This window comes from Hordeum vulgare, chromosome 2H (assembly GCF_904849725.1).
Source record: "Hordeum vulgare subsp. vulgare chromosome 2H, MorexV3_pseudomolecules_assembly, whole genome shotgun sequence".
Classification (NCBI taxonomy): domain Eukaryota; kingdom Viridiplantae; phylum Streptophyta; class Magnoliopsida; order Poales; family Poaceae; genus Hordeum; species Hordeum vulgare.
Window position 1 is genome coordinate 289,328,740 of NC_058519.1, and position 24,567 is coordinate 289,353,306.

Sequence of the window (24,567 nt, forward strand, 5' to 3'; positions counted from 1 at the left end):
AATTTTCCGTCAATTCAGGTCCAGCCTAAACGTCCTACCTCACGGAGTTCCAACTGAGGGGGGGTATTAAACCATGTACACTGTAACCATTGAAATGTGTTGTATATTGGCTTGGATGACCATGAAATAATGTTGGAACCAAGATATATACAAAGTCCATAGTGGACTTGCGAGTTTCCGAGCACCTGGCACAATTAGCGCCGGTGTATGCATTGAGATCATCGGAGGAAGATTTGTAAAACTGATGCCCATAATTAGATGTTCCTTGCAAGTACCGTAGGATCCGCTTGATTAATTGCCTATGAGTGTCATTAGGTTCATGCCTGAACAAGCATACTTGTTGAACGACGTATGCAATATCCTGTCGAGTTAGAGTAAGGTATTGGAGAGCTTCGGCCAAGCTACGATAGAATGTGGGGTTGGACAGTGGTTGGCCATCGTGGGAGGACACTTTGGAGCTCGTATCAATAGGGGTGGAAACGTGCTCGCGATGGAGCATTTTGGCCTTATCAAGGATCTCGAGCATGTATTGTTGTTGGCATAGAAACGAGCCTGAAGGGTTGAAGGGTTGGGGTGACCTGGATGCCATAAAAGTGATGGAGGTCCGTCATGGGAAACTCTCACTTGAGAGAAGTGATGATGGAGTTAAGTGTAGGGTGAGAGTTTGCGGTGAGGATAATGTCAAACATACACCAAGAAGTATACAAGAGATGTGCCATGATGGAGAATGAACAAGGAGGAGTCATTCTTGGAAGCGGAAAACCCAAGTGAAGAGCAAAAATGATTGAAACCGAAGAAACCATGTGCGAGGAGCTTGTTTCAAGCCATAGAGGGACCTATGAAGAAGACTCATGGTCTGGATGTGATGAACCCACAAAACCAGTCGGTTGAGAAAAATACACTGTTTCCTTGATATCCTCATTAAGGAATGCATTTTTGACGTCCAATTGGTGGATGTGCCAAGAGTTTGAGGTGGCAAGGCTCAACACAACCCGAATTGTTGCTAGTTTGGACATCGGACTGAACGTCTCCACATAGTCCACACCCTCTTGTTGCGTGAAGCCACACCCAACCCATCTCACTTTGTAGCGTGCCAAGGAACCATCCGCATGAAACTTGTGCCGAAAGGTCCATTTATCCGTCACAATGTTCACACCTGCAGGCTTAGGCACCAAAGACCAAGTAGAGTTGTTCATTAAAGCATTAAATTCATCTTGCATAGCTTGGTGCCAATTGGGATCTTTTAGTGCGGACTTGTACGTGGGAGGGATGGGAGAGAGAGGCATGGAGGTGGCATCGGCGAGAAAGAGGCGTCGAGGCATGCAATATCCGGTTTTAGGGCACGTGCCCATTTTGTGTGAGTTATGGGGTGGCTGTATTTGGTGGCGCGGATTGTGACGTAGATTTGGTGGGGGGCAGCAGCAGACTGCGCAGGCTTGGGCGACACACGATTTGAGGTGGATTCGGTGGTAGACGCGGCCGAGGCGATAGACGCGGACTGTGATGTGAATCACGGTTGGCATGATGTGATGGTGGGCGTGCCAGACGAGGGGGATCACGGTTGGCATGATGTGGTGATGGTGGGCGTGCCAGACGAGGGGGATCACGGTTGGCATGATGTGGTGATGATGTGCGGGGCTAGCACATGCCTGGGGTGGTTGGTGGGGAGGATGCAATTGGCGAGGGTGGATGTGCGGGGGGGGGGGGGGGGGTCATCTGCAGGAGGGTGGAGCTTGGACGAGGTAGGTGGTGGTGTGGGATCCAAGAGATTCGCGTTGGAGATCGGGGACAGAGCGGATCTTGTGTGGATGGTGGGTGCGGGCGCCGGAGCGGAGCGGCGCGTCGCATGAGTGTGGGTGTGGTCCAACACATCTTCCCCACTCGTATGGTTCTTTGTACCAAAGGTCTTGATTTCGGTCACTTCGGCTTTGGTCCAGGTTAAAACGGTTTTCGGGTTATATGCCCACCACTAGGTATAACTCTATTTTTGCCTCACTTTCTCTCGCTTTGATGGCCAATAGGCCCAAAAACGACACACTGATTTTTCTTTATAGTAGGACCCTGAACTGAGCTTTGGCTCAAATTCTGGAGCTGCATTTGATTTAATGATTGTATAGTTTCTGGTTCATATATAGGGAATTTTGGAGAGTGATTACGAACTATTAGCTGAAATATCTGACCCCGTTGGGCCTAACTGAATTATTAAACGAGCTTGTGTGATTCTGTTTTCCATGTATCAGTGCATGAGTCAGCAGCATGTGCATTCATTTTCCTGCAAGGGACTATCGTTTTTGTATTTCGATCCAGAATTTCATTTTATTTAATTGGCGACATTGCATAAATTAATGCCTTGACTCTATAACCTTCCGTCAACAAGTCCTGACACTGCTTGCGAGTGCATGTTAAGCTAATTGTTAGTTCTTGTCTATTATAAATGATGGCAACAAGCAAGTAGTCAAGTCGGTACATATAGAATGATGTTTCTTTTTGTAATTTTAATGTGCAGAGTAAATGCCTGGTTAGTTCTTGAATAGTGTGTACATAAACACGATGCACCATATGTTATGACTGGTTTACATTATAACCGGCAAAGGCCCAGTTAAAGCAAGCTGGCCCAGTTATCTTATAATATTAGGGGCTTAGCCCAGTTTATTATATTTCCTAGCCTAAAGAGATTATATATACTCATGTAAGAGACACCGTTTGAGGTTAAGCAGAATAAATCTATTTGATCGGCTCCTAGCAGGAGCCGGCGCCCTAACCCTAGCCGCCCCTATTCTCTCTTTCGCGCGACAAAGACGCCTCGCCGCCGGCAGCCGTGCCCAGCACCATGCCAGCCACCCTTCCACCCACATAACCTGCGATCTAGGTCTGGTAGGAATCCTATTCCTATCAACTTGGTATCAACTAGCTTAGGATCGATCATGTCTGCACCTTCGCCCACTCCCAGCCTTTTGCCGCCCACCACCACCACGCCGCTGGCCACCTTGGCCGCCGCGCCGGCCTTGACCGAGACGCTTCCCGCGCCCGCTTGGCCTCTGCCGATCTTGGCCGGCTTTGTCCTCACCCCGGCGGAGATGACCGCCACAGTACTGGAGCTAGGGCACGCCGTTGCGGGCATCCGCCGCTCCTCGCAGGGCCCTACGCGTCGCCGCAGCCGGCCACTGCCTTCTTCCCCAACGTGGCGCCACCTCCGTCCCTATCGGCGGTGCCGCACCAGGGGACGACCTCGACGCAAAGCGGGCCGCCGCCGACTCAAGGCGCACCCATCTAGGAGGTGCGGTTCCCCTCGTCGCCGTCACCACTGCCTGCTTGGCTCGCCGAGCCGGCCTACACGACAGACCTGGGCCAACCCTCTCGTCCGCCATCGGCCACGGCGCACCCAGCCGGGCCGCTCGCCGGCCCCTCCGGGACTGCCGGTCCCCACGCCGGCGTGGACGGGCCCTTGTTCCACGGCGGAACACTGCAGCCCGCCTTCTCGGCCCCGTCATCTGCGCTGCTCCGCGCCGATGAGACGCCAATGGCTGTGGGCTACGACCATCCCCCGCCGCGTTTCTCCAAACTGGAGTTCGCCACCTACGACGGATCCGGTGACCCCCTGAATTGGCTCAACCAGTGCGACCAATTCTTCAGGGGGCAACGCACGCTCGCGTCTGACCTCACCTGGATCGCCTCGTACCACCTCCGGGGCGCTGCTCAGACGTGGTACTACGCCCTCGAACAGGACGAGGGCGGGATGCCGCCATGGGAACGCTTCCGCGACCTGTGCCTCCTACGCTTTGGGCTACCCGTCCGTGGAAGCCAACTGGCGGAACTCGGACGCCTTCCGTTCCTCTCCTCTGTGCAGGATTTTGCCGAGCGCTTCCAGGCGCTGGCCTGCCACGCCCCCGGCGTTTCGGCTCTCCAACGGGCCGAACTCTTTGTCGGTGGCCTCCTTGACCACATGCGTGTGGACATCGAGATGCGCGGACCGCAGGACCTCCAGACGGCCATGTACTACGCCCGTGCGTTCGAGCGTCGTGCGGTGGCCATGCCCAGCCGACTGGCCCAGGCAGTGGCAGGGTCCCCCGCCACGGCCGCGACCCGACCGTTTCGTTGGCTCACCCCGGCCGAGCAACTCGAGCGTCGCCGTCAAGGTCTTTGCTTCAACTGCGATGTTCCCTACGTGTCGGGCCATGTCTGCCCGCGCCTCTTCTACTTGGAGGCGGATGACTACGTCGAGGAGGACACGGCTACCCCTGAGCTTGCTGAGGAGGCCGCCCCTGCTTCAGCCACCGCCCTCGTGGTCTCCCTCCATGCCCTCGCAAGTGTACGAGCGGAGAAAACTATGTTGCTGCCGGTGACGGTCAATGGGGAGTGCCTCCTAGCTCTCATGGACACGGGCTCTACACACAACTTCCTACCCGAGCCTACCATGCGTGGTCTCACACTCCAGCCGACGAGCGGAGAGCAACTAAGGGTTACCGTGGCTAACTGTGACCGCCTTCATTGCCACACGATTGCGGTAGGTTCCCATCGTCATCGGCGACAAGCACTTCGCCATCACATGCGTGGGCATTGACTTGGGTTGCTTCGACTTCATCCTCGGCGTCGACTTCTTGCGGACCCTAGGTCCCATCCTTTGGGACTTCGATACCCTGACCATGACTTTCTGGCGTCAGGGCCGTGAAGTGCAGTGGAAGGGCGAGGGTGGCGCTGCCCCAGCAGCTCCCCAGCCACAGTTGTCGGCCGCCGTCGCCGACCGAGAGCTGCCCCTGTTGGCTCATCTCCTGCAGCAGCACAACGACATTTTCGACGAGCCCCAGGGTCTTCCGCCCGCCCGGGTCTGCGACCATCGCATTCACCTCCTTTCGGGTACAACACCCGTCGCCGTACGACCATATCGCTACTCACAGCTGCAGAAGGACGAGCTGGAACGACAATGCGCACTCATGCTCGCCTTGGGCATCATCCGGATTTCTATTTCGCCGTTCTCGGCACTGGTGCTCCTTGTTCGCAAGCCCGACGGCTCGTGGTGTTTCTGCATCGACTACCGTGCTCTCAACGCCAAGATGTCGAAGGACAAATTTCCTATACCAGTAGTGGAGGAGCTCCTGGACGAGCTTCACGGGGCACGCTTCTTCACTAAGCTCGACTTGCGTTCTGGCTATCACCAGGTTCGGATGCACCCGGACGACATCGTGAAGACGGCCTTTCGCACCCATCACGGCCACTTTGAGTTTTTGGTGATGCCTTTCGGCCTATCCAATGCACCAGCGACATTCCAGGCCTTGATGAACGACGTCCTCCGGCCCTACTTATGGCGGTTTGTGCTTGTTTTCTTCGATGATATTCTCATCTACAACTCCTCTTGGGCGGAGCACTTGCATCACGTCGCCATTATCTTCAACGAGCTTCGGGCGCATCAACTGCACCTCAAGCGCCCGAAGTGCTCGTTCGGCACGACATCCCTCGCTTATCTTGGCCATGTCATTTCGGCGGAGGGAGTTGCCATGGATGCCCACAAGATCACGGCTGCACTCGCCGCGGGTCCTCCGTGGATTCTTGGGCCTGGTCGGCTACTACTGGAAGTTCATCCGGGAGTTCGGCCTTCTCGCCTTGCCGCTCACTCGGCTGTTGCGCCGCGACGCCTTCTGCTGGCATGATGAGGCAACTGCCGCCTTCCAGTCGCTTAAGGAGGCTCTTACCACAGGACCGGTCCTCCAGATGCCGGATTTTGAGCAACAGTTCATGGCTGACTGCGATGCTTCGGGCATGGGCTTCGGCACTGTACTCCACCAGGGCGCGGGACCACTCGCCTTCTTTAGCCGACCATTCGCCGCTCGTCACCACAAGCTCGCGGCCTACGAGCGGGAGCTCATCGGTTTGGTACAGGCTGTGCGACACTGGCGGCCGGCGGCCGTATCTCTGGGGACGACACTTCCTGATTCGCACATACCACTACAACCTTAAACTTCTGTTGGACCAGCGCCTCTCCACCATTCCGCAACACCAGTGGATCAGCAAACTCTTCGGTTACGACTTCACGATTGAGTACCAGCCTGGCTGCCTCAACATCGTGGCGGATGCCTTGTCCCGCCGCGACGCCGAGCACGATGAGGGCGACACAGACACCGAGGGTACCGCCCTTTGCATCCGCTCTGGGCCCTCGTTTGCCTTCATCGACGACATTCGCCGAGCCACTGCGACGGCCGTCGATGCTCAGCTTCTTCGGCAGCGCCTTGAGGAGGGCGATTTGCCGACACCGTGGCGACTGGATGACGGGTTACTTCTCCACGGACGACGCCTCTTTGTGCCTGATCACGACGATCTCTGTCATCAGGCTATTCTGTTGGCTCACTCAGCGGGCCACGCGGGGGTGCAGAAGACGCTCCAACGACTCCGCGCCGATTTCTATCTTCCGGGGGACCATGCGTTGGTGCGGGACTGGGTGCGGTCTTGCGTAACATGCCAGCGCAACAAGACAGAGACATTGCAGCCGACCGGCCTGCTACAGCCTTTTGAGGTGCCCTCACAGGTGTGGGCCGACATCTCCATGGATTTTATCGAGGGCCTTCCTAAGGTGGGTGGCAAGTCCGTCATCCTCACGGTGGTGGACCGTTTCTCCAAGTATGCGCACTTTATTGCGCTCGACCATCCCTACACCGCCACCTCCGTCGCGCGGGCCTTCTTCGACGACATCGTCCGCCTCCACGGGTTTCCTTCTTCGATCGTCAGCGACCATGACCCGATGTTCACCGGCCATGTTTGGCGAGATCTTTTTCGGCTGGCCGGCGTCAAGTTGTGCTTAGCACGACTTTTCATCCACAGACCGATGGCCAATCAAAGGTCGTCAACAAGGTGATTGCTATGTACTTACGCCGCGTTACAGGTGATCGGCCACGAGCTTGGGTGGACTGGCTTTCGTGGGCGGAGTACTGCTACAACACCTCTTACCACTCCGCCCTGCATGCCACCCCCTTTAAGGTGGTCTATGGTCGGCCTCCTCCACCCATCCTGCCGCTCCAACCAGGGACAACCTGGACTGAGGCGGCGGGGGCCCTTCTTCGCGACCGCGCTGTCATTCTTGCCGAGGTGCGGCAGCGTCTTCTGCAGGCCCAACAGTTGTCCAAGAAGTACTATGATGCTCACCACCGCGAGGCCGAGTTTGCGGTGGGCGACTGGGTGTGGCTGCGGTTTCTCCACCGTATTACTCAGTCACTTGACCCTCGCACCAAGCGCAAGCTAGGTCCTCGCTATGCTGGACCCTTTCAAGTGTTGGAACGCATCGGCAGCGTCGCCTACCGCCTTCAGCTGCCGCCTGGTGCCCGCATCCACGATGTTTTTCATGTGGGCTTGTTGAAGCCGTTCCATGGGGAGCCGTCGGCAACTGGACTGGATCTTCCTCTGACCTCCGACGGCCGTCTACTTCCAGATCCAGCTAAGGTGTTGAAAGTCCAGCAAAGCCGTGGTGTGTGGCGCCTATTGATCCAGTGGCACGGCCTTCCGGAGGAGGACGCTACTTGGGAGACCTTGAGGAGTTCCACAAGTATTTTCCAGACTTCCAGCTCGGAGCTGTTTGCGCAGGCGGGGAGAGATGTTATGACCGGTTTACATTATAACCGGCGAAGGCCCAGTTAAAGCAATCTGGCCCAGTTATCTTATAGTATTAGGGGCTTAGCCCAATTTATTATATTTCCTAGCATAGAGAGATTATATACACTCATGTAAGAGACACCGTTTGAGATTAAGCAGAATCAATCTATTTGATCGGTTCCTAGCAGGAGCCGGCGCCCTAACCCTAGCCGCCCCTATTCTCTCATTCTCTCGCGCGACAACGTCGCCTTGCCGCCGGCAGCCGCGCCAGCACCACGCCAGCCACCCTTCCACCCATATAACCTGCGATCTAGGTCTGGTAGGGATCCTATTCCTATCACCATAATTTTAGTTTGTTCAACAAATATGTTTTCTTTTCCATCTATTCCGGTCTCTCTTGGTGCATCTGTGCATGCTAAGTAATCAACTTTCTCCAGGAATACGAGTCCCTTTAAACATGAGGTTATAACTGCTGCTTTTGTTTTTCAGGTTTCATCCTTCTTGTATTGGAATGACCATTAAAGAAGCAAAGAAACGAGAACACTTTTTCTGCCAGAGCTGTACCGATGAAAATGGGAAGACAACTGAGAATTCTCATGAAGCCACGTCACAGTCAGAAGAAAAGGTAAATATGACACGATTGCTTTGTTATCGCCGGTGTGTTGTCTGGTTTGTTATCTGAAATGACAATAAACATATATGAATTAGGCAAATTTAGTTCATATTAGTGAAAAACTGAAAATGCACATAATCTATGATAATGTTATAGCATGGTTAGCTTAATTATGAAGGAGAAATCTGTTCTACAGTCAAACTGGTACAATCATCGCACCAATTGGTACACAGTGAAATCCTCTAGTAGTGCTTAAACTTTCACATCATGTTCACACAGATACGAACATGGATTAGGAGCTCTTGGGTGCCATGCATCCTGTATGAATAGTAGAACGAAAAAATACTAGGAAAATTTAAAAAATCTGAAATTTCGGGATAACAAACCTGGTCGACCATTCTACTCCTGTGTGAAGTTTCATGAAGAAATGACATCCCTGGCATTCTCAGCAAACAAGACAGAATTTTCAATTATATACAAAAACTGTTTGAATAAATCATAGGTCGGACTGTATTTTTTCACTAAGAATACCACAAATGCTATTTTTTCACGAAATTTCGTACGTGAGTAGAATGAACGACCAGATTTGATACCCGAAAATTTCAATTTTTTATTGTTTCCTAGTATTTTTTTTTCAATTTAACTATTCATATAGGGTGCATGGCACTCGAGAGCTCCTACGCATTTTCGCACTCAGACTCAATTACTTTAACACCGCGTTTCCTTAAACTTTCTTAAAAAGAGGTTCACAGGATGCTTGCCAAGAAAATAGAGGTTTGCAGGCTCTATGAAGAATAAATCATTCTTCTAATCTGATGAGCTTACACAATTAACACATTTGTCCTGATAGCCTCATTCATCCAGCTAACTGGTGCGGGTCCTTGCGGCAATGTTCTACTGTTAAGCTTCATGCATTAGCCAACGCTACCAAAAGTCCGAACTTACGAAAAGGGGAAGGCAATCCACATATACACTTCAACACTCCCTAAAATGCACGGATATGGCGACACGGACACGGCACGCATACGAGGACACGGGATACGGCAATTTCCAAAAACAGCCCATCGGGACACGGCGAGTATATATAAAAATAAATAAAAATATGTCATGTAATATAGAGTTGAGGACAAAAAAAATTGAGAAAGAGATACTGCCTCATTTGTTGTCTCCATTTCAAGTGCTTGATTGATCATTCAGGCCAGATCCATGTCATTTCAACTTGCAAAACACATCGAACAATAGTCTAGTATCGGATCCACAGCACCACATACAGGTTTTCATCCTTCATTCTCACCCACGGATGATTGGGTACCAGCAGTGGCGCTGCTCCCAGATGCACCGTTCCCTAACATGAAGCACCAATAATTCAATCACCAATTCACATGGGGAAGCAACAAGCAAGCAGCAGCAGCCAGCAGGCCAGCAGCAATAAGCAAGCAGCAGCACATGAACAGCATGGGGAAGCAACAAGCAAGCAGCAGCAGCAGCAGCAGTGCAGCACATGAACATCACGGGGAAGCAACTGGCGAGTAGAAGCTGCAGCAAGGGTAGACGAACGGGGGAAGCAAGCAGCAGCAGCTCAACAAAAAATTGATTCAAATAGATGAAGGAGCTAGAGATTACCTGCTCCAGCGTGGTCGTCGTTGGGAGCAGAGGCTGCTGCACTTGGGGGACGGCAGTGGGCCGGTGGTCGAGTCCAGGCAGCGGCGGCGACTCCATATGGTGGCGGCGGCGGCGAGTCCGGGAGGTGGCGGCGGCGAGTCCAGAAGGTGGGAAACCCTATTTTGTGGTGTTGCCTTTTGTGGCGCCCATGAACGCGACCTGCAGTGTAGTTGGCCTCCTGAGTCGAATGTGTCGGGATATGCGTGTCCGACCGTATCCGACCGTGTCTGTCCGTGTCAGCACGAGGATTCAGCAACTTCTGTCGTGTCCATGCTTTTGAGAACACCCCCTCTAAGTTAACACGTGAATAGACTCAGAGGTGTTGCTCAAGAGGCCTATACGTGGACACAAAGGGGAGCATGAGCAGTTTTTAAATAAACTGCGAAATAAAGGGCTTGAACTCAAGACCTTAGGCTCTCATACCATGTAAAGCTTCATGCACTAGCCAACGCAATCAAAAGTACGAACTGATGAAATGGGCTAGGCAATCCACGGATACAATTCAACACCCCCTCACGTGTGACGCGGAAAGTCTACACGTGGATAGACTCAGAGGTATGGCTCAAGAGGCTTATACGTGGAAAAAGGGGGCTCGCTGCAATATTTTGTATAAACTGCGAAAGTTAGGACTTGAACTCAAGACCTTAGTTCTGATACCGTGTTAAGCTTCATGCACTAGCCAACGCAACCAAAAGCCCGAACTTATGAAAAGGGCTAGGCAATCCACATATACACTTCAACATCTACCTTATGAAATGTTGCACCAAAGCGTTGTTGGCATGCACGACTTTGGCCACATACACCATTCTTCAAACGCCCCAGTCTATAGGAAATCGTCGTTTTTTGACACGTGATGGAGTATTAGTCCTAAACTAGAAGAGTTGGGCGCGCTTTAATGCGTCGTTGGTGTTGTTGGGTTTTCATAACTTTTTACTCTTGAAATATAAGGAGTATTAGTTTTTTGATAAGTAAAACGTTTTAAATTTTGACCAAACTTGTAGAGAAATATATCAATATAAATAATATTAGATCGGTACCATTAGATTCATCATGAAATGAATTTTCATATTTTACTTATTTAGTATTGTTGATGTCGATATTATTGTCTTTGAATTGGTAAAAGTTTAAGAAATTTCACTTTCCAAAAAACTAATAGACATTATATTTTGGGATTGCGAGAGTATTTGGTTTGGCGAGCAGGGGACACAATAGAGTGTCTTTTCTTTTTATTTATATATAGTTTGGTGTTTTGGTGGGCCTTCAATGTTGTAACTCGGTGTTATCTACTAATCAACCCACACTTATGTATATGTGTGAAAATTTTCTGCGTCGGTGGCTGCATGTACTATATTGGTGTTATAGTATCATATGCTGACACTTCTTTTTTCTAGGTGGTCAGAGAGTGCGGAATTGATATGTTTTATACGTCGATTGCTGTCGATTGGTTTGAAAAATCATTAACTCGGTCAAAATTGTCAACCAAATCCATATTTTTTTTGTTTAATATTGTGGATGTCCATATTTTTGCTTTGAACTTGATCAAAGTTAAAGAAATTTGACTTTCTAAAAAACTAATACCCCTTATATTTTGAAATTGATGAAATATTTAGTTTGGCGGGTGAGGAGATGATAGAGTGTGTTTTATTTTTATTTATAATGCGGTGATTTGGTGGGCCTTTAGTGGTGTGATTCTATTATTTTCCGCTAACCAATCTATATTTTTGTTGGGAAATTTCTTGTTGGTGGTTGCATGTACCATATTGGTGCTACAATATCACATGGTGGAGCTTCTTTTTTCTAGGAGGCTAGTTGCTAAAAAATCGTTGGCACGATCAAGGTTGTAAACCAAATCCAAAATTGTATACCTCAACTGAATGAAATACTTTTGAAATTAGGAAACATAATGAATTAAAAGAATTGAATGGGAGAGCTTGAGAAATAGTTGACCTGGTCAAATTTGGACGACCCAATTCTAAATTGAATACCCAATCAACTGTGAGGTCTTAAAAATTAGAGGGCTTTGAGAAATTGTTGAACTGGTTAAAATCGGGTGACCAAATTCCAACTGAAGTCGCTGATGGCCTAGAACGGTTACTGATGGCCTACATGGGCACCGGTGGGCGTCCGACATCCACGACACCATTGGCCTCCCTGAGTTAGGCGAATACCTATGCCTTTGGCACATGACTACCCAAATCATCCTCGGCGACTAGCCGGACAGCGTGCTTTGGAAGTGGACCACGAACGGTGTGTACACGGCCAAATCAGCTTACCTGGCCACCTTCCATGGCTCCACCCATTGTCAAGCATGGAGGCTAACATGGAAGTGTTGGGTGTCACCACAGGCGCGCTTCTTCCACTGGCTTGCCAACCCTGACCGTTGCTGGACTGCCGACTGCCTTGAGCGCCGCAACCTGCCGCACCCACAGTGATGTCCGCTCTGTGACCAGGCGCCGGAGACTATACAACACCCGCTCCTCGCGTGCCCTTTCGCCCGATAGGTGTGGTATGCAATCCTATCTTGGTTGCGCCTCCCATGTTTGCCGCCTGACAACGATGCCGCTCTCCATGATTGGTGGCGCTATGCAAGGCAGAGCACCCCAAGCCCATGCATAAGGGCCTCGCGTCCACTGCCCTGCTCGTCCCATGGATGATTTGGAAGCATCAAAACGACTGCGTCTTCGAGGGTGCGCGCCCTTCTTGAATTTTTTTTCCAACTGAAGACCTCAGTTGAATGTGGGCTTTTTAAAACTAGAGAGCTTAGTGTTATAGAGGCCTAGAAGGGAAAGCGCGCTTTGCTGCACTGTTTATTCCGTGCCGCTCTACTATTGTAGAAACCCATCAACATTTGGATAGGGCTAATGCCTTTTTCATTGAAATGAACTATTATTTAGTGCATCTAATGTCGAAGAAACAAAAGAAAATTTGAAACACACACGTCCTCCAATTCTTCGGTGCATGTAGCAGGCAGTATCCATCATCAAGGATGAAAATAACAGTCATCAAATACAGTAAGAAGCTCGAACAATGCTATCGTTTTGTTGGAAGAGAAGCACACTGTCCGACTGTATTGTCCTATTTTCATCATAAACATTTCAGATAGCATGCAAAATTTGCCTACTCCATGAAAATGCATAACTGATATCTACTACCTCCATTCCTACATATAAGATGTTGGGCCCCAACGTCTTATATTTATTGATCGTAAGTGTTGTGTTTCCTGAGCTTTTGTCAACGGCATACTGAAAGAACTATAGCTTCCAGAATGCCTTTAGGCCAACATTGTTGCAATTGTCCCTTCGCCATACAACACATAATTCCCCAAGCTATCAACATTCCCGATAGCCGAACAACATGACGTTTCTAGTCTACTACAATAACACACGACCACAGTATATGTATACTGGAAAACCAAATAAGTGACTAAATAGTTCTGCATGTTTAAGAAAGTATCAAAATCAATAAATAAAAAAATTATAATTTTCACAGAACTTCAGATCAACCAACTTTCCTTTATCCTACAGACAATAAACAATTTGAACGATACACACTTTGTGTGGATGCAATTTACACTTAAGGAGAACACCAAAAGTCTGCAAATCTAGACGTTTGGAACAATTTTTCAATTTTATAACTGAAACTGTAGTGTATAACCATGTACATGGAGGGTTTCTTTGCGTGTCAACATATAATGTGTATTGTCTCAAAAAACAAGATGAGATCACTTTAATAAAGAAAAACTTAAATAGTTCAGTAGAACATACTGAATTAGTCACATTGTATGGTCCTCTGCTGTACTAACTGGACAATATTTGTTAAGCTCTCGAGATATGATCCAGTGACCTGTAGAAAAATCATTTTCCCCCTCGTGAATAGCACCACGGTGATCATTAAAAAATCTCTTTCCGATACATGAGTGAACGACAGAAGTGACGAAAAGGGAAGACTTGGCTCTGGCGATCGCGATGGCGGCCGCCCTCTGATTCCCCCGCCGTATGTGCATGGACCTCGCGGCACAGCCGCCCCCGGCGGCGACCTCCTTCGGCTGCCCTAGGCCGGCGAGCCGCTGGGCTGATTGGGCGGAGGATTCGACGCCGACGACGATGGCTTCGCCGGCTCGCAGGCGGATGGGGAGGGCCCGGTTGAGTTGCCGGTGTCCCTGGCTCCCCCGCAGCTGGGCCTCTTCCTAGACGCGGCGCGCCCAGCTCGCCGGCGGCCGGGGAAGAAGGTCTGGCGGCGGGAGGTGGCGCCCAGGTCAGGCCGGGTGCCCCGGCGGGGTCCCCCGATCCCTCCTCCGGTGGCTCCCACTCGCCCCTCGACGGCCCTCGCCGGCGTGCTGCCCGGATTGTCCTCCGCGGCGGCTGCTGGTGGAGGTGCCCGAGGTGGGCCGTCCGGCGCTGGTACCCTGCCCCCCTTCCCAGCGGCGGCGCCAGGGCCGGCGGCGGGAGCGCCCCGTGCTCGCTGCCTCATCCCGTGCCCTAGCGGCGTGGGCCGGCGTGACGGTGGGTGGGCCGCGCACCGCCCTGATGGGCCTCAGCCCTGCGGTACTGGGCCCCTTTCAGCCCGTGAACGCGCAAGGGCTCTTCGCCGTGTCCGGCACGTGTTGGACCGGATCAACCTCCAGTGGGCTTCGGCCCAGGGACTGGTGGCCCATCCAAGCTGCGCCCCAGGCCGGTGGAGACAGCCAGTGCGGCCGCTAGGGTTTCCCCTCGTCCCTGTCACTGCGCCGCCATCCCGAACCGTCGTCGCGCTCCCGAAAGAGGTCGCGATTCCTCTGCCCCCTGCGCTCGGTTCCGCCGCTCCCTCCCCCTCCAGCCCCCCCGTCCCGCCTCCCCCGGCCGTCCCTCGCCATCCCCCCGGTCCGGCTCCCTCCCTACTGGCCGGAGCGGACGCTGGGTCTGGCCCCCTGCTGCTGCCAAGGCCGGTGGCCAGTGTCCCGGTCTCCTGCAGGTCGGCCCCCTCCCGTGCCCAAGCTCTCCTACGCGGAAGCCCTCATGACGAGGCTTCCCGGAGACGGTCAGACCCGTTCGAAGCGCGCTCTCCCTGCTGAGACGGTGGCCGACCTCGCTGCCCGTGACCGTGCCCCGGATGGGGGCACTGCCTCTGTTAGACCTTTCAGCCTGAGCATTGATAGTTGTGGATGACACTAGGAGAGTTGGGACAATTTTCGTTGGCTTATTTCTCACACAATGCCATGCCAACCTGAGGGGTTGGGGATACATATTTATAGGCTGCTAGCCAGCCAAGCATATGCTAAGATGCTAGGCTAAGATGCTAGTCTAAGATGCTGCTAAGATGCTAGTCCAAGATGCTATCCTAACTGCCAATCCTTGATGGTCAAGGATTCTATCCTAACAGCCACAAGGACCATGTGCTGCAGCCCCACAAAGGACTATGTGCTGCAGCCCCACAAAGACCATAGTACATAGACTTATCCATCATTCTCCCCCTAAGTCTTGTACGTCGTCTTGTGGGAGAGTCGAATCATCCCAATCCTGGAGCAGAGTTCGAGGAACTTGATCCTCCCAAGAGGCTTGGTGAGCAGGTCTGCGAGTTGGTCCGTGGTGTTGATGTAGCTCGCCTTGATGCTCCCTTCTTCCAAGCAGCTGCGGATGAAGTGATACCTCAATCGGATGTGCTTGCTCCGTTCGTGAAAAACGGGGTTCTTTGCCAGAGCCAGGGCGGACTTGCTGTCCACCAGGAGCTGCAGCGTTCTGGTGTCTCGGACGAGGAGATCACCAAGCAGTCGAGCGAGCCAGAGCGCTTGAGTGCAGGCGGTGGAGGCCGCTATGTACTCGGCCTCACAGCTGGACAGGGCCACCACCTGCTGCTTGACCGATTGCCAGCTCACGAGACACTTGCCGAGGAAGAAGAGGATCCCGCTCGTGCTCTTGCTGGTGTCGATGTCGCCGGCGTGGTCGCTGTCGCTGTACCCGACGAAGTGTGCCGCCCCCGGACACCTAGGGTAGTGGAGGCCGTGGTCGAGGGTCCCTGCCACGTAGCGGACGATCCTCTTCACTGCCTGCTGGTGCTCAGACGTCGGTCGCTCCATGAACCGACTGACATAGCCGACGGAGAATGCCAAGTCCGGCCGTGTGTGGGCGAGGTAGCGAAGGCTCCCCACAAGGCGTCGGTACTGCGTAGCGTCTACTTCCTCCGTCGTGCTGTCGCGGCTCAGTTTCAGCCTCTCCTCCATCGGAGTGAGAGCTGGGTGGCAGTCGGTGAGCCCAGCTAGCTCAACGATGCGCTTGGCGTAGGCGGACTGTCGAAGCGCGATCCCGGAGTGATCCTGGTGCACCTCGATCCCTAGATAGAAGGAGAGGAGCCCCAGATCACTCATCTGGAAGGTGGCCTTCATGTCTTCCTTGAACGCCGCCACCTCTGCATCTTTGATGCCGGTGATCACCAAGTCGTCAACATAGACGCCCACCGGCAGGGCATTTCCTCCACTGCCCCGTCGGTAGACGGCCGCCTCATGCGGGCTTTGCTCGAAGCCCATCTTCTTTAGCGTGGAGTCCAGCTTGGCGTTCCACGCCCTAGGTGCCTGCCGTAGGCCGTAGAGAGCCTTACGCAGGCGGAGTACCTTGCCCTCCTGGCCAGGGATTGCAAATCCCGGTGGTTGATGCACATAGACTTCCTCCTTCAAGTCGCCGTTGAGGAATGCCGACTTGACATCCATGTGATGGACACGCCAGCCCTCCTGGGCAGCTAGCGCAAGGAGAAGTCGCACGGACTCCATCCGTGCCACGGGAGCGAAAGCGTCGTCGAAGTCGACTCCTTCCTGCTGCAAGAAGCCTCGGGCCACCAAGCGAGCCTTGTGCTTGATGATGGCGCCGGCTCCATCCCTCTTCAGCTTGAACACCCACTTAAGGGTGATTGCGCGGTGACCACGAGGGAGGTCAGCGAGCTCCCAGGTGCGGTTCTGCTCGACCGCATCCATCTCCAACTGCATCGCGGCGCGCCATGCCGCGTCTTTCTCGGCCTCTGCAAAAGGCCGAGGTTCGCCGTCCTCACACGCGAGTTGTAGCTGCGCCTCCAGGTCGCGTGGCACTAGTCCCGGCACCGGCTGGTCGCCGAGTAGATTATCCATCGTACGATACCGTAGCGGTTCGTCGCTATGATACGCGTCGATGCGCTCCTCGTCGTGAGTGAGCGGGGAAGCGAACTTCATCGGGTTGTGCTCTGCGTGAGCTGGTGCTGATGAAGACGAGCCCGGAGTGGTGACTGTCGGGGCTGGAGTATGCGGCGTCGTCGGTTGTGGTGCCGTCGGCGTAGCAGGCACCGGAGTCGATGTAGTTTTGGGGGCTGGGGTAGACGTGCTCGGCGAAGAGGAGCTGCTTGCTCCCCCAGCTTCCTTGAAGTGGACGTACTCGACAATGAAGTCGTCATACGTCGGCGTCGAGCCGTCGTCCACCGCCTTGTCCCATTTCCACCCTCGCCCTTCGTTGAACACGACGTCTCGCGCTGTGCGCACACGCTGTGTCTCTGGGTCGAGGATGCGGTAGGCCTTTGAGCCCTCCGCATAGCCGATGAAGACTCCCGGAGTACTCCTGTCGTCGAGCTTGCCGATGTGGCCGAGCTCTTTGGCGAACGCAAGGCAGCCAAAGACCCGCAAGTGAGAGACCGCCGGCTTCCGCCCATGCCAGGCCTCGTACGGCGTCCTGCCGTCGAGTGCCTTAGTAGGCGAGCGGTTGAGGATGTAGACGGCCGTTAGCACCGCCTCTCCCCAGAAAACAGCCGGCATCCCTCTCTGCTTGAGGAGAGCCCGAGCCATCCCCACAACCGTCTGGTTGCGCCGCTCGACGACGCCGTTTTGCTGCGGGCTGTACGGCGCGGAGTAGTGGCGCTGGATGCCCTCATCAGCGTAGTACGACGCGAATTCAGCCGCCGTGAATTCGCCACCGTTGTCAGTGCGCAACACGCGCAGTTTGCGGCCGCTCTCCGCCTCCACAGCAACCTGCGCACGCCTGATGGCGTCCCGCGCCTCTCCCTTACTGCCGAGGACCATCACCCACATGTAGCGAGAGAGGTCGTCGACGAGCAGCAGGAAGTAGCGTCGACCTCCTGGTGTGGCTGGCGTCACCGGGCCGCACAGATCTCCGTGCACGAGCTCCAGCCTCTCCTTGGCCCGAAAACTCGCCTGCTGGGGAAAGGGGAGTCATCTCTACTTCGTCAGCACGCAGATGTCGCAGAACTGCTCCACATGGTCGAGGCATGGCAGGCCTCGCACCATCTCCTTGGCACTTAGATGCTTCAGGGCCTCAAAATGAAGGTGCCCAAAGCGCTCATGCCATTGCCACGCCTCGTCGTCCCGACGGACAGCGAGACAGACCGGTTGTGCCACCTGCACATCAAGGACATAGAGAGTCGATTTTCACCTCTGGGTACCTTGGCGAGAAGGCGACGCTGGCGATCCCAGATGCGAAGGACCCCATGCTCAATCAGCACGCGTGAGCCGTTCTCATCCAGCTGTCCCAAGCTAATGATGGAGTTCCTTAGCGCGGGGATGTAGTAGACACCGGTGAGCAGCCGGTGCTCTCCCGTCTTGGTGGTGAAGATGACGGAGCCGACGCCCTTAATTTCCACAGCTGAGGCATCCCCAAACTTGACGGAGCCTCGCGCGTCAGAGTCGAGCTCGGCGAAGAATTCCCTTCGACCGGTCATGTGGTGGGTGGCGCCGGTATCGAGGCACCACCCCGCAGTCTTGTCCTTCCCGGAGCCATCGCCGAGAAGAGCGTGTGCTTTTGGCTCGTCGAGGTGGAGGGGAGCCTTTGCGACTGGTGTCGCTGAAGGTAGCTCGATGCTTGCATGCGCCATGAACAGAGCCGTCTCCTCCTCCGCCGCGTGTGCGACGTGAGCCTGGCCTTGTCGTGGTTGGCGACACTCATTGGCCCAATGGCCAAGCCGGCCACAGTTGTGGCAGCTGTTGTCCTGTGCCGGCTTGGGCTTGCAAGCGACGCCGTCCTTGGCGCCTCCGCGGGCGTCACCTTCGGCACGTCCTTGTGCCTTGCCGCCCCTTCGTGCCTTGCGCTGCTTGCCGCGCTTGCGGCCGCCCGTCGTGGAAGAAGGCTCCCCCTTCTTCTTGTCACCAAGGCTGACATCCCACTGCTCCCGAGTTAGGAGCAGCTTCCTGCCGGTGGTGATGGGCCCCGAGGGAGGCTGTGGCTCGTCGGTGTCGACGACCTTGAGGCGACCTATCGCCTCCTCGATCGTCATCGTGGAGAGGTCCAGCAAAGACTCGATCGAGCGAGCCATCTGCTTGTACTTCTCGGGAATGCACCGGAAAAGCTTCTCGACAGCTCTCTCCTCGGTGTAGGTGGCATCGCCGAACTTCACCATCTTCTGCAGTAGAGTGTTGAGACGGAGAGCAAAGTCATCAACGTCCTCACCTGGCTTGAAAGCCAGGCTCTCCCACTCCTTACGAAGTGCCTGCAGTGTGGACTTGCGAGCACGGTCGCTGCCGATGCGTGCCGCGGCGATGGCGTCCCAAGCCTCCTTGGCAGTCCGCTTGTTGGAAAGCGAGAACTGCATCTCGGGCGGGACTGCGGCGATGAGGGCGTCCAGCGCCCGTCGATCTTCTTGGTGGTCGACGTTGCTGTCCTGGACTGCCTCCCACAGCCGCCGCACTTGGAGCCTGATCTTCATGATTGTGGCCCACTCGACGTAGTTGGTTTTAGTGAGGGTAGGCCACCCAACACTGGGACCAACATCCCTGACCACAGTCCGGACCTTGTAGAGGCCGCGGTCCTGGTCGTTGCAGCCGCCGTCGCCGTGCGCACCTCCACCTGGAGCGCGGGCGTGCTCGGCTGCCCACTACGCTGTCCGCTCTTGCGCCACTTTCGCACGGTCTGCGTCGGCACCGTCGTCCGCAGGCGCGGAGCCGTTGGAGCTGCCGGAGCCGACGCGGAGTGCCTTGGCACCCGCTGTAGCCTCACGTGCTGCCTCCGCTGCTGCTGCTGCTGCTGCTTCTACCTCCGCCCTGGCTGCTTCTACCTCTGCTCTGGCTGCTGCCAGCTCCGCTGCAGCCAACCTTGACACCCTTGCTGCCGCAGCAGCTGCTGCTACAGCTGCTCGCTCACGCTCCTCTGCCACGGCGCGCTCGGCCTCCTGCCGGCGCCGTATGCTCGAGGTAGCCGTGTGCTGAGAGCGACCTGCAGACATGGCTCGCTGCAAGGGGCTGTTGCGTGAAGAGGAGGCTGTTGCTGACGAGCTGCTGCTCGACAGTCCGGAGGGAGGGAGGTAACTAGGGGCAGTCGGAGCAGCTGCTGCTACCGGCTTAGGCTGCTCAGCTCCCGGTGAGAGAGGTGAGCAGGAAATGCTCAGGGTGCAAGATAACGAGGCTCTGATACCACTTGTTAGACCTTTCAGCCTGAGCATTGATAGTTGTGGATGACACTAGGAGAGTTGGGACAATTTTCGTTGGTTTATTTCTCACACAATGCCATGCCAACCTGAGGGGTTGGGGATACATATTTATAGGCTGCTAGCCAGCCAAGCATATGCTAAGATGCTAGTCTAAGATGCTAGTCCAAGATGCTATCCTAACTGCCAGTCCTTGATGGTCAAGGATTCTATCCTAACAGCCACAAGGACCATGTGCTGCAGCCCCACAAAGACCATAGTACATAGACTTATCCATCAGCCTCGTCCCGCTCCGGGCGTGGTGGGTTTGCCCGGCCAGGGAAGTCCCCAGAGTACTACTCCGGGACCTCCCTGCGCCGGCCGCCACCTCCTCGGGACCCGGCGAGGGATCCCCGCTTCCCGCCCCGGCCCCTGCAAAGAAGAAAAAATCGAAGAAGAAGAAGGCTGCTGGCTCTTCCCTTGGCGGTGCTGGCGGCCTGACGCCGCCAGGAGCTCAGGGGGCTCCTGAGCAGGAGGCTCTGGACCCCCCTGCTCGGGTTAACCGCCAGCGGTCCCGCGAGGACACGATGTGCATCAACTGCGGGTGCGCCGGACACTACCGCTCGGAGTGTGAGGCTCCCCCTCGGTTCCCCACGACTCTTGCCTATCTTGCGGATCAGCCAGTCCCGGATCCTCCAGGACGGCCGAGTCCCGACGATCCCTGAGCTGGCGGCCCGACGTGCTGCGGCCTGCGATCTGTTCCCAGGTACGCCTTCCCTCCTTCCCCCTTCTGGCTCTGGTTCTCGGTTTTCTGTCCTCTCTAGCGATTTGGTGCCCCTTTTGGCTGTGGTGGCTGCGGACAATGGTATTGTGTTTCGGGGGGGGGGGGGGGGAGGTCCCCCTCTTGAGCAGATCTCCGCCCTATGTGCGAAAGAGAGGCTTGAGGGGGCGTTGGCGGAAGCTCGCTGTCTTGCTGCGCGCTCCAACTCCCCGCCCCCCCCGGTGCACGCCGGACCTGGTCATAGAGAGACCAGGGATGGCGTCGCACCCCCGGCAGCGGTTGCAGTTGGCCCCGGACCGCCCATAGCTGGGCTCCCCTTTGGCCGGGAGCCCAGGGGGCGGCCGCCCACCTAGGGATGAAAACGGAGCGGAAACAGATGGAACTGAGTGCTATCACATTTGTTTTCATATTGTTTCGCAGAAGTGGAAACGAATACAGAAACCCCGGAAATGAATACGAAAACAGATACTACCGGAAACAGACACGGAACGAATACAAAGCGGATACAGAAATAGAAGTGGGCGTTGACCAGAACTTTAAAACCCCTTGAATCATAGAGTAATACAGAAAACAAAAAAATTTAATGAATTGCTAACATGTCTACAAAATAATTTGATTATGTTAGCAATATATCCTAGTATTGTATTAGTACATGACAAATGTGTATAGGGTCTAGCTGAGTATATATATGGTAGTATAAGTTGGGTCTTAAATGATCCATTATGTTCATTGTGTCATTGGGTGTTATTTGATGGTTGGGCTACAAAGCAGTCGTAGGCCTATAGTAAAAATGGGAAATTCCATATTCACGGAAACAGAAAGTTCCATTTCCACATATGTTCCACCGGAAAACACTCTTCCGTTTTTGTTTCCGTTTTCGCATTAAAAATTCCATTTCCATTTCCGTTTTGCAAATTTCCATTTCCGCTTTCATATTTCCTCTCCGTTTTCATTTTTCCTCCGGAAAAGCGGAAAGTTTCCACTCCATTTTCATCCCTACGCCCACCCGTCTCAACCCCACTGAGACTCGAGACGAGGAGCGAGTGTCACGCCCCAGAGCTCCCTCATCAGGCCCGGGGACCTCCGCTGTCCCTTCTTCTCGGGGACGCTGGGGTCGGCCATCTAAGGCTACTCCCCTCCCCGCGGTTGACGAGCGGGCTAGTTCGGCCCCGCTAGCGGGGCCTAGGCATCCAGACGAGGTTGTTAAATGAAGCTCCTATGTTGGAACATTAGGGGCTTCGGCCTCCCTGGCCGGCGTCGACAACTTATTGAGTATTTGTGTCAGGAAGAGATTGACATAGTGGGTCTCCAAGAAACGATTCGGCAGGACTTTACCATGTTCGAGCTCCAGAGGCTCTCCCGCCACCAATTCTCCTGGCAGTGGCTCCCTGCTTCGGGCCACTCTGGGGGAATCCTGCTCGGTGTTCGGGAGGAGGCGTTCTCAGTGTAGGACATGGACCGGGGGGAGTTTTTTGTGAGCATGGCCATCACCGACCGACGTACCCACCTCAGCTGGGAGGTGATTATCGTCTATGGTCCGGCGGACCATGCCCGCTCGGCTGAATTCCTCGCCGAGCTAAAGCATAAGGTGGAGCGGTGCACCACCCCTGTGGTGGTGGCCGGTGATTTTAATCTTATTAGGTGGGCTTCGGATAAAAGCTCTCCGAATGTAGATCGACCCCGGATGCGTCTTTTCAATGACTGCATTGCTGACTTGGCGCTACGGGAGATAGCTCGCGTAGGGGCCAGGTTCACGTGGTCGAACAAGCAGGCGGACCCCATCCGGAGTGTTCTAGATCGGGTTTTGTGTCGCCCCAATGGGAAGTGATGTTCCCCCTCTGTGGGCTTAGGGCGATCACGCAGATTGGCTCAGACCATACGTCCCTCCTCTTCTCGTCGGGGGAAAGCTCCCCCCTAGATCACAGCGCTTTCGTTTTGAGACTTTTTGGTTGGATCAGCCTGGTTTCTGCGAGTTGGTCCGCGACCGTTGGCATCGGGCTGCCGCCTCCCCGCCGCGAGTCTTCTGTGCGGTGGACATTTGGCAACACTGTGCCAAGATGGCGCGCCAGGCCATGAAGGGCTGGGGTGCTAACTTGGGTGCTGATCTCCGGGCCCGTAAAGGGGCCCTGCTAGGTCAGATTAAGTCCCTAGATGACTTGGCGGATGGAGCGGGTCTGTCCCCGGATGACTGGACCCGGAGATACTCCCTTGATGCCGAGCTCATGGGCATTTTCAGGTCCGAGGAATTGTTCTAGCAACGGCGAGGTGGCCAGAATTGGCCTCTTAAGGGGGATGCGAACACCGCGTACTTTCAGGCCATCGCCAACGGCCGTAGGCGGAAATGTGTCATCCCTTTCCTCCGGGACGGAGATGCTCTCCTGGAGAGCCCAGAAGACATCTCATCCCATATTTACTCCTTCTATAAGGAGTTATTCTCGGCTGATCTGCGGGGAGGCTCCTCCCTCTGTGAGGACTTCTGGCCGCTAGCTGATCAAGTGTCCGACGTGGAGAATGCGGAACTCACTCTCCCATTCTCCTCGGAGGAAGTTGGCCAGGCAATCGCCTCTATGAAGGCGTGCTCGGCCCCGGGGCCAGACGGCCTCCCGGTGGTCTTTTTCCAGCGATTCTGGGAAACCGTGCGCTCGGTTATCATGCCTATGTTCCATGAATTTTATATAGGCACATTGGACATGGGCAGGATTAACTATGGAGTCATTACTCTCATCCCCAAACTAGTTGGGGCTGCAGAGATTCGGCAATTCAGGCCTATTACGGTGATTAACGTGTTGGCGCGTATTTTTGCTAAAGTCTGCGCCACTCGCTTGTCCCCTGTGGCCGAACGGATTGCCCACCCCCTTCAGTCTGCATTCCTGAAGGGCAGGAACATCCATGACGGGATTCTTGCCCTCCATGAGGTGGTCCATGAGGTGGCGTCCAAGGGAATGAAGGGGGTCTTTCTCAAGTTGGACTTCCAGAAGGCGTACGACCGTCTTGATTGGTCCTTCTTGAGGTTAGTATTGCAGCAGCGCGGATTTGACGAGAGGTGGTGCTCCTGGATCATGCAGCTGGTGCGATCTGGTAGCACCGCGATCAATATCAATGGTGAAGTTAAGCAAGGTGACCCTATCTCCCCCTGCTTTTTAACCTCGCCGTGGACGCCCTTGCTGGCATCCTGGATAAGGCAAGATTAGCAGGGCATATCCTGGGGGTGGTTGGTCATCTCATCCCGGGGGGTGGGGTTTCCCACCTCCAGTATGTAGACGACACCATGATCATGGTCTCTGGCTCCGACTCCGACATTGCTAATCTTAAGTTCCTTTTGCTCTGCTTCGAGGAAATGTCTGGACTTAAGATTAACTTTGATAAGTGCGAGGTGGTGGTCCTGGGCTACTCTGAGGCTGAGCAACTCAGGATTGCGGACAACCTCAACTGCAAGCTGGCGACTTTCCCTATCTCGTATTTGGGAATGCCCCTAGCGGAGTCTAGGATTCTGGTTAGCGGGTTTGATCCGCTTGTGGGACGAGTAGCGTCCCGTGCGGAACCCTAGTGCGGCAGGTTCACTTCTAAAGGTAGCAAATCCATTCTCATTAGCTCG

At 54.3% G+C, this 24,567-nt stretch overlaps 1 protein-coding gene across 3 annotated transcripts in view; it reads left to right on the forward strand.

Annotated features, from left to right (window-relative positions):
- LOC123426108 (chromatin remodeling protein EBS-like) overlaps positions 1-24,567 on the forward strand; it is a 71,592-nt gene that overhangs the window by 30,594 nt on the left and 16,431 nt on the right. For all 3 annotated transcript variants that reach the window (XM_045109885.1, XM_045109887.1, XM_045109886.1), the window contains exon 4: positions 8,065-8,200. In XM_045109885.1, coding sequence (XP_044965820.1) covers positions 8,065-8,200 — 136 coding nt within the window. The remainder of the gene's footprint in view (positions 1-8,064; positions 8,201-24,567) is intronic.